This window comes from Patagioenas fasciata, chromosome 6 (assembly GCF_037038585.1).
Source record: "Patagioenas fasciata isolate bPatFas1 chromosome 6, bPatFas1.hap1, whole genome shotgun sequence".
NCBI lineage: Eukaryota > Metazoa > Chordata > Aves > Columbiformes > Columbidae > Patagioenas > Patagioenas fasciata.
The window spans coordinates 17,323,316-17,333,300 of record NC_092525.1 but is presented as its reverse complement, the minus strand read 5'-3'; the positions used below and the strand labels follow the sequence as shown (position 1 = coordinate 17,333,300).

The following is a 9,985-nucleotide window of genomic DNA, read 5'->3' as shown; positions in this document are numbered from 1 at the left end:
CAGAGCCCCGTCCAGCCTGGCCTGGGATGTCTCCAGGGATGGTTCATCCACCACCTCTCTGGCCAACCTGGGACAGGCTCTCACCACCCTCAGGGCAACAATTTCTTCCTCATGTCCAGCCTGAATCTCCCTCCTTTAATTTTAAACCATCAATCCTTGTCCTGTTGCAACAGGCCCCGGTCAAAAGTCTGTGCCCATCTGGGGGGAACCGCCTGGGTTTACACAAAATCCAGGACCCGCTGCCCATCAGTGTGGGTGCTGCAAACAGCGAGGCCAGGCGGTGCTGGGGTCCCCACTGTCTGACTACAAACAGAAGGCAAACATAAGCACCTTGAACAACTATTTACATATTTTCAATGAAAACTGCTCTTACCTGTATATAGTCATACCATAGGGAATGGTCATAACATAATCGTGCCATACTTCTAAAGTATTATTTTTATATATAAATACAGGACTGGGTGCCGCTGGGAAAATGCAGGGACTGCTGGAGCAGAGGCCACCCCGGGAATGTGCAAGCTGGTGTTTGCTTCGCAGAGGCCATCGCTGTTATCCAGCTGAAATGCATGGGGAGCGAACACGCTCACCCAGAACGTGCGACCCCTCCACACGAGCATTGCTGGTTCTGCAACGCCGAGCAAAGCGCCAGAGCCGGGACCTTTGCACAGCAATGGGGCAGCTGGGAGGGCAGCAAAAGGTCCCAGGTGGGACAGCAGAAAGGCAGGGGACCGAGGGAGCGGATGGGGACGGGGCCACACGAGCGTGGGGACAGCACAGAGCAAGGGAAAGGGAGCTGGAAGGCCCCTGGCACTGTGGTGCAGAGTGGTGACTGTGGCTGGGACACAGGGCCTGGGGCAGCCCCCCTGCAGCACCTGGGACGGGACTTGGCAGGGATGGGGCTTAGTCACCTCTTACTGACACCATTTGGTGCTTAGTCTCGTTCCCATAAACTAAAAATAAACAACTTGGTGCTCTTAGGTGCAGGAAACACTGGCCGAGAACATCGTCCTGCACCACAGGTAGGACCCAAGAGGGCAGTTCCTAAATTAACCCAACGGTCTCCAAGCTGGCTTGGACCACCAAGCAGGTAAAACCCATGGCCCCAGGTGACATTTGGGGCTGGGGGTCTGCCAGGACAGGGGGACAAGCCAACCCTCCCAACCCAACACAGCCCCCATCTCTGTGATGCTGAACGCAGAGGGGATTGCAGGCATCAGCCCAGCGAATTATGAAAGTCAGGATTAAAGGGCAAAGCAGGGGGGAAAAAACACCCCAGACGCTTTTTTGGCAGGCAATGAAAAGAAGGTTTAGCAGCAGCTGCCAGCTGGGAGGAACAACTGTGGGTCCGACTCCATCCCGGCTCCCCGGGACGCAGCTGAGGGGCGTCCCCAGCGCAGCCGCCTGCTCCTCGCTGCAAACTGGAGGGACCCCGGTGCCCCCCGGGCACCTTCGCTGCTTCTCTGGGCAAAGGGAGGGGAGGAAAATTGCCCCCAGCTGGGAAATCCGCAGGAAAAATGCAGTTTTAGAGCATCGCTGGCCACCGTCACCAGCACGGATCAGGGAGCTGCTGCAGCTGAGGACGGAGGAAAGAGACTTCAGCTGCTGTTCAGTTGCCTTCGAGACAGAATTAGCTCTGCGGCCAGTCCCAGATGGGGCTGTGCAGCCAGACCGGCTGTGAGAGACAATCCCAGACCTCGCAGCGAAGCCGGGAGATTGTAGTTGCTAATAGAGACCCAGCAAATTAACCGCACTTAATGCGGAGGGTCACCACACAATGCTTCCACCTGTTTTGCTGTGGTCCTGCCATCTGCCACCCCTCTACCTGATGCAAAAAGAGCCTTTTTTCTCCCCTTTCTCCTGACGCCATGGGCTTCGTTAAGTCGTGTCACATCTCATCAGGGTGGCAGCGGCGGGACAATGGGCAGCGAGAGCCCGGCCGGGGGAACAGATGCAAACTTTTGGAAGCTTTCCTTGCCATGGCCGACAAAACCAAGGGGCTGCTTAATTGGTGTCTATATTCTGCTATGGAAAATGGTTTCATATTCAGAGCTCGTAGTCAGACATGAGGAAGAAATTGTTGCCCTGAGGGTGGTGAGAGCCTGTCCCAGGTTGGCCAGAGAGGTGGTGGATGCCCCATCCCTGGAGACATCCCAGGCCAGGCTGGACGGGGCTCTGAGCAACCTGAGCTGGTGAAGATGTCCCTGCTCATGGCAGGGGTGGCACTGGGGGAGCTGGGAAGGTCCCTTCAACACAAACCATCCTGTGATTATATGGAATGGATAATGAAGTGGTTCTGCAAGCACCGTATTGACACTGCTCTGCATCGCTCAGCTGCACCAGCAAACACTGCCATGGAAAACAGCGGCTCCTGTTTATGAGTCAAAAGAAAACGCCAGTGCAAGCAAACCCTGAAAGCCCATGTTGCCAAAAGCTCCACAAGGGACCACCGGGGGTCCCAGACGCAGCCCTGGTGCGGGAGCCACGGGGATGGAGTTGGGCAAGAGTTCTGGCACCGGCCATGGCTGCTGGCGTGGCAGCTGAGCAAGCGTGATCTCTGACCCAGCCCAGCAGCAGAAATCCTCCCTGAGTCTGAGACGGGCCAGATGGCAGCACAAGGAGCTCCTGGAGAAACCCCGAGTCCAACTCAGAAACCCTGCGGAGCGGCCAGCGAGGGCGAGATGCCGCAGAGTCTGACTGGGACTGCTGCTCAACATGTAAATGACAAAACCACACAATCCGTTTGGTTGGAAAAGACCTTTGAGATCATTGAGTCAAACCATTAACCCAACACTGTCAAGTCCACCTCTAAACCATGTCCCTGAGAACCTCATCTATAATGATGTGCTATCTTAAAAACAATACTCAGAAGTCACTGGAACTGATCCAAAAGACTGTTGCTATGTTACAAATGGGCAAAGAAAGTAAAATATAAGAGTGAAAAAAAAAAAAGAGCTGTCCATTGGCAAAAGCGCTCATCCTAGAGAAACATTAATTACAAAAATCATGCATTCATGTAACTAGCCAAAAATGTACAAAACACTAATCCAGTTCTCAGAGTACTCTAAGAGTGGCTAAAAATAATTTTGTATTCTTTCCTTGATGTGTATTAAGATGTTATGGGGCTTTTTGTTTATGTGGTGGTTTGCTTTTTTCCCCTCAAATAAAGCAGCCGTCTCAAAAGCAGCACACTATAGTCAGGGTTCCTAAATTGTATTGGTTTCATGTGTATTAATATTATAAATCTAACCTGTAAACCTCAGAAAGGAAAAAAAGCACCAGATTAAACTTTGCTAGGCTTCCTGAAATGACATTTAAAATGGGAGTGAACGTTGTACCACAAAAATACAGGGACACTTAGTATTGTGAATTTGTATGATTTAAGGCAGGATAATTGCAGGGGGAGCCCTTGCAAGGCTGTTTGGCACAGGCTGTGCCCCAGGTCAGCCCCCGGGCCGGAGCTGCACGGTCTGTGTGCTGGTGGCTTTGCCAAAACGCCACCGTCCCCACCGCCCATGCAGTCAGGATAACTCCGTGACTTTGGACTATTACAGGCTTCAGGTGTGCTCAGGAAAGGTATTTCTTGCAAATATTAGCACAGGCTGCAGTGCCGGTGAGTCACCGGGAAATTACAATGCAGCCCAGCAGAAAACAAACTGGAGAGCGAGACCAGATCGCTGCTGGCCGCAGAGGGATGCAGCCGGGCTGAGCTCACACCAGGAAAGGGGCTGGGTGCTGCTGGTGCGGGTGCTGCCCAGCCAGCCCCGGGTGCTGGCACTGTCCTGCAGCGCTGGTGTCACTGTCACCTGCACCCTGGCACGATCCCAATCGTGGTGCAGCCCTGGCGCCGCTCTGAGCCGCCAGCACACACTGTGCCAGCCCAGCTACCGCAGGAGCTGCCAAACTGCCTCCAAACTTGGGGTTTAACAGGCTGCCTTACCTTTCCCAGCCAGCAAGGCTGGAGTGAAACTACATCATTTACTACACCCACTGCATGTATTTTAAGAATCTGCTGCCTTATTTCCCTCCTTTGACCCAACACCAAAATGACACAAGAAGTACAAAAGGCAGTGGGGTGTCCTCTAAGGCTTGGGGTGACCCCCACCCTGGGCAAGGAGCTGGTGGAAACGTCTCCCCCAGTTTCTGACCTCCCCACGCAGTACAAGGAGCCGATTCAAACCCAACAAATATGTCACAGCACATGCAGGGGTCAGAAACCACATCCTGGGAGACACCACAGACGTGAAAGCCGGAGCCTGTGAGAAGGAACCCGTCGGTTCCTGGAAGGATGGTGACACAGGGGCAGCCTCCCCACGTTCGTGTCCCCAGCATTGCGGGTGCTCCCCAGGGCTGCGGGTTAAACCACATTGTGCAATTAGGAACTAGCGCTGTCTGCAGCCCCCGGGTCCCTCCCGCACCCCATTTACTCCTGGCACATCAGCGCAGCTGTGGCTGCAGAACACTCACAGCGTCAGGCCAAAGGATTGCTTTATCGCATTCCTGGCGAAAACTCCTGCGTCAAAATATTGTTTTGCTTTCACCACTGCTACAGCCTGTACCGAGGTATTTCACAATATCTTGTGCTGAGGTTTTGAAGAGCTGGTGAGGTTATTTCCCGAGCGTTCACTTGCAGGGGAACGGCAAGAGTGGTGTCTTTGTGGTTGCATGGCAGACGGACAATTTCATTGCAGGGAAGACGGCCACTCGTTGTAAATATAAGGAGAAACTTGTGGCCTTTGGAATACCGGCTGCACAGCCTGAGCGAGACACGTGGCTGCTGCGGGCAGAAGGTCCCTGAACAAACCCGCACCGGGGCTGCCGGTGCTGCCGCAGCTCCTCTCCGCGGCTCGGCCCCCGCTCCCGGTACCGCCATAAACCGGCACCGCCCGCCGCTGACTCAGGCAGTGAGGCCTCCGCCTGCACGGAGCCACCCGTACGGACCCCGAGGCCCCGGGCCTGGCCTAGCAAATCCGAACGTTTAACACGGTGCGTTGGCTCCGCTGCCCGTCGCACGGGACACGATCGTTCCCATTCCCGCGGGGTAAAGACCGTTTCCCGCGCTGTCCACACCCCCCGCCCCGCCTCCTCAGGCCACGCCCCTCCCTCCCCTCCCGCGGGCCAATCAGCAGCCGCCGCCCCGCCGGTTCCCGTGGCGGCCGGGCCGGTAGCGCGGCTCTGGCGCGGGGCGCAGCGCGGCCGCTCCGGGCGGCCAGGGGGAGGGGCCTCATTTGCATGAACCAATGGGAAGGCGTGTATGCAAATGAGACCGACGCGGGTTGGCTGGGCGCGGCGGGGATAACGCCCGCGGGGGCGCCTTTGTGCCGCAGAGGCGGCGGCGGCGCGGAGCGAGCGGAGGTTCCGGTAGCGGCAGCTCCCCTGCCCGTGGCCGCACTATGACTCTGGAGGAGCTGCCTGGGGACCACCGCACCGCCGGCAGGTACGGGCCGGGGGCGGGGCGGTAGGGCAGGCAGGGGTGTCGGGCCCCGGTGACGGCGGCAGCGGCCTGTCTGTGCTTGTCCCGGCGGCAGGATGGAGCAGGCGGGGGACGCGCTGGAGGAGGTGCTGAGCAAGGCGCTGAGCCAGCGGAGCCTCACCCTGGGTGTCTACGAGGCCGCCAAACTGCTCAACGTGTGAGTGACCCCTCGGTACCCCCACCCCCCCGCCACCCCGGTGTCTCCCCCATCCCCGCCGTTGACCGCCGCTGTCCCCGCAGGGACCCGGATAACGTGGTGCTGTGCCTGTTGGCGGCCGACGAGGAGGAGGCGGGAGACGCGGCCCTGCAGATCCACTTCACTCTCATCCAGGCTTTCTGCTGCGAGAACGACATCAACATCCTGCGGGTCAGCAACCCGGCGCGGCTGGCACAGCTGCTGCTGCCCGCCACCGGCCCCGAGCCGCCTGCCGACCTGCACTGCGTCCTGGTCACGGTGAGCGGGACCCGGCCCACCGAGCCCTGCGCCGGTGTCACCCCCTTGCCAGGGGACAGGGACCCGCTCACAGAGCCCTTCGGCCACCAGTTGCCACCATCTCCCGAGGGCCACGGGTGCTGCGGCCGTCTGGTGGTGAACAGAACTCATCTCTACAGTCAGCAGGGGTGAAGCTGCAGAACGCAGCGTTTATCCTGCAAAACCTGGAACCAAACGCAATTTCCAGATGTCATTTGGGTAAAACCGGAGCTGACGGTGCCTGGGCCACAGCCACAGGCCTCCTCGGCGCTCCAAGCCCTGGCTGGCATGGAGGATCCCACCAGACCTGCAAAGGCTGAAAGAAAACTTTTTTCCCCTCTTCTTTTTTCCTTTTTTATTTCCCTACTTTGCCCCGGAGTCCAAGGCTGCGAAACTCCTTGCGTGCTTCTGGGGTTGCTTTGTTTGTTTGCCTTGGTGGCAATTTAAGATGATTCACGCTCTTAGGTTTTTCTGCTCTGCTTTTTTTTTTCTTTTTCTGTGGGGTTGTTTTTGCTCCTCTATTGAAACACTCCCCCCGTTTCTCTTTCCAGAACCCCCATGCGTCGCAGTGGAAGGATCCAGCGCTGAGTCAGCTCATGTGTTTCTGCCGGGAGAGTCGGTACATGGATCAGTGGGTCCCGGTGATCAACCTCCCCGAGCGGTGACGGCGCCGGGCCCGGCGTGAACTGAACCCCATTGCACTGAAGTTTTGCAATACTTTAGCAGTTGCTCAGGAAGTAACTCCCTGCCCTGGCATGAGGATTACAGGGAGGGGGGGGGGGTTAAAAAAAAAAAAAAAAGACAAAAAAAAGACAAAAATAAGTGATGTCGGGGGGGTTAGACTGAAGTTGAGCTACATGGTGTGTGGGACTGAAGAGGAGTGACTCCAGAGCGATGGGATGAGTGTGGACGAGAAGGAAACGCAGAGAAATGAGCCCTGCCCGAGGTGTGGGGGGGCCCACAGCCGCCCCACAGCAAACACCCAACACGCCGCACGGTTCTTTAAAGTGCAACTTGCAGTTTCTGGTTTAAATACCTTAAAGAGCAAAGAAAAAAACAACAGTTAACCGAAACATTTTTGCAAACAATTTTATTGTACTTTTTGGGATGTTAATTCTCAAGTTTTTATGCTAAGATATATAATAAGTTATTTTATGATATTGATGAAAAAAATATTTATACTCAGAGGTTCGAGAACCAGAATGCCCTTAAGCAGTTGGTCTGCAACCACGTCTTTATCAGTTGGCTGTTATAAGCAGCTACATTAATATAATTGTTTGAAAGTGGATAGTGTTTTGGTTTTTTTGGGGTTTGGGATTTTTTTTTTTTTTGAAATAAAGTTTAAACTCCAGCCCTTTGTACTGGGTTTTATTTCCTCCCCCATGCATGAGTGTGCAGGCAGAGGCTCCTCCGGCAGCTGCTCCCTGCCCTGGCCGTGGTCCAGCTCCTCTGCCGGTTTATTCCTCACCCCTCCCACGCCATTAAATGAAAAAAGCAGCTGATGTGCTGCAGGAAATGTTGGAAATGTTATTTATTTTTTTCTTGAATGCTGCCACTTACCAGCACAGATCTAAAAAGAACAACAAAAAAAACCCACCACAGCAGGAGGAAACGTGATTTTTGCAGCTCTGATACGGCACAGCCTGAGTTTTCTTGGAAGTCAGGGAAACGCAATTCCTCACAGCAGGAAAACTTGACCTGATGTTTTCTTTCCAGGGAAGGCGTCTGTCCCGGTTGCACCACAGGGGCTGTAAACCCCTCTGGATTTGTTCCCTGTGCCCCCCCCAGCCCAGCCTGTGCCCCCGGGGGTAGGAGGTTTCTGTGCCAGGCTCTTTTAATTACATATATACACTGGCAGGCTCCTCTTTTAATTACATATATATGCTGGATGCAAAAAGCCGTGCTCCTCGTGGTAGAAATCTCTCTCCTGGCCCCAAAAGAGCAGGAAAACACCCCCTATCCCCCCATGCTGCTGCCAGCAAGACCCCTTGTCACCCAGGCTGCTGCTGCCTGGGGTGGAGACACTGTGACCCACATCGGAGCTTCCCTAATGTCACCTGTGCCCACCCCAGCACCCTGCAAAGCAGTGCCAGACCCCCTGGCCCTGGCAGGAGGGGGTCGCGGTGTCCACAGCCCCATCACTGCCTGTGGCGCTGCCAGCTCAAGCCAGACCAGTTCTCCCGCTCCCGGACAGCGCGAGGCTGCCTGTCACCGTCCCACGTGGTGCCGCAGGGACACGTCACCTGCCCCGGCCGGCACGTAGCACAGGAGCGGGCAGGTGGCCATGGCCCCGGGGTGACAGCGGGATGGTGCAGGAGCAGTGTCACCATCACAGAATCACACAATCACAGAATGTCAGGGGTTGGAAGGGACCTCGAAAGCTCATGCAGTCCAGTCCCCCTGCTGGAGCAGGAACACCCAGATGAGGTTACACAGGAAGGTGTCCAGGCGGGTTTGAATGTCTGCAGAGAAGGAGACTCCACAGCCTCCCTGGGCAGTCTGGGCCAGTGTCTGTCACCCTCACTGAGAAGAAGTTTCTTCTCAAATTTAAGTGGAATCTCCTATGTTCCAGTTATTACCCATTGCCCCTTGTCTTACCATTGGTTGTCACCGAGAAGAGCCTGGCTCCATCCTCATGACACTCACCCTTTATATATTTATAAACATTAACAAGATCACCCCTCAGTCTCCTCCAAGCTCAAGAGCCTCAGCTCCCTCAGCCTTTCCTCACACAGCAGATGCTCCACTCCATCACCTTGGTTGCCCTGCGCTGGACTCTCTCCAGCAGTCCTGTCCTTCTGGAACTGAGGGGCCCAGAACTGGACAGCGTGCTGGCTCCTCACACACACGGCTTGAACCTCAGTAAAACCCAGTGAGCCCCAGCAGCCCCACCAAGGAGGCCAGGTCAGGCGCCAACACGGTCACTGCACAAAATGGGAGTTTTCTGAACATCGTATTTTTAGTTCCATCACTATCAGCATTTCAAAAGCAAACCGCTGACCCACTGGCTGGTGCCTCCATTCACACGTATTTAAAACCCTTTTACTGCTGCATGTGATTTGAGCAGCACAAATGTCAGAGATTGAGGAAAAAAATTAAGCATATCTGACCGTAAACCCATGCAATACAACTTGGGGAATCTTCTGCCTTCCCTTGCTGCCGGACACCACATGCTCCATCGCTCTTTTTTAAGTGTGTAACAGAGGGCAGGTGGATCAATTAAAGTTAATTGGAGATATTTGCTATTTCACCAAGCTCAAGCTCAACACGCTGAGCTAAACAGACAAGGGATATGTCAGGATTATCTGGCAACGAAGAATGTGGAAAGACCAAGAGGAAGACCAAGAGGATCTCCACCCTCAACAGAACTAAGGCTTTACTAAGGGTTTTTAAAAATCTAAACTTTTTTTTTTTTTAATAGGGAACAGATCTTGCAAAATCTCTTTTTTTCCTCCCTTTCAGCCCCATGGGTTTGACATGAACAGGCCCTACCTGAGACGAGATTTAAACATGTTTGAGGGTCTTGGTAGGAGCACTCTGGTCATCCTACCTGGGGGCTGCAGAAGACCTGTCCCGCTGCCACCCAATGCTATGGGGACAGCCAGGTTCTTTTGGGGACCCTTGGCAGATTAGGAGGGGTCGGGGTACCGCTCACACCCACACCAGGACATCCCCATCCCAACCCCATCACCACCCTTCCCGTGGAGGAAACACCCAGCGAGTCCAACCTTGGCAGCTCTCCAGCCCCAGGAGGCCAAGGAAAATGATCAGTGATAAGCTGGGAGTGTAGAAAAAGCAGAAATACTTTAGCAAGGGGTTGTTTTGGCAAGAGTCAGGTCTCCAAGCCACCAACCAGCCCTTCTCCTTTTAATGCAACACAGAATTAAAGAGCCAAATTAGAAAATACAGAGGAAAACCACAATTAACAAGCTGGCTGCTTCATTTATGGGGAAAAAAAAAAAAGGAATAAATACCCATTCTGGAGACGCATTTGGTTCACTTGACACAGAAGAGAAGGCACCGCGGTGCCGCCTCCGTGGGTT

The 9,985-nt window shown here is 54.7% G+C and overlaps 1 protein-coding gene across 2 annotated transcripts; it reads left to right on the top strand.

The window, feature by feature from the left end:
• The first annotated feature begins 5,292 nt into the window (after positions 1–5,292).
• On the top strand, positions 5,293–7,293 carry GADD45A (growth arrest and DNA damage inducible alpha). Of its 2 annotated transcripts, none has more exons than XM_071810053.1 (4): positions 5,293–5,434; positions 5,526–5,627; positions 5,711–5,837; positions 6,494–7,293. In XM_071810053.1, the coding sequence occupies exons 1-4, from the start codon at positions 5,391–5,393 to the stop codon at positions 6,605–6,607; spliced, it is 387 nt and encodes a 128-aa protein (XP_071666154.1). In that variant the 5' UTR covers positions 5,293–5,390; the 3' UTR covers positions 6,608–7,293. The 2 variants fall into 2 exon arrangements, with proteins under 2 accessions (XP_071666154.1, XP_065698457.1); XM_065842385.2 differs by having other exon boundaries at positions 5,294–5,434; positions 5,711–5,924.
• The last annotated feature ends 2,692 nt before the right edge of the window (positions 7,294–9,985 follow it).

What these genes read in the sequence shown, in the direction of transcription:
- GADD45A (XM_065842385.2), top strand. Translation starts at nt 5,391, where the DNA reads ATGACTCTGGAGGAGCTGCCTGGGGACCACCGCACCGCCGGCAG. An exon ending in GACCACCGCACCGCCGGCAG is followed by an intron (nt 5,435 to 5,525) that starts GTACGGGCCGGG and finishes TCCCGGCGGCAG; the next exon opens with GATGGAGCAGGCGGGGGACG. An exon ending in TGCACTGCGTCCTGGTCACG is followed by an intron (nt 5,925 to 6,493) that starts GTGAGCGGGACC and finishes TTCTCTTTCCAG; the next exon opens with AACCCCCATGCGTCGCAGTG.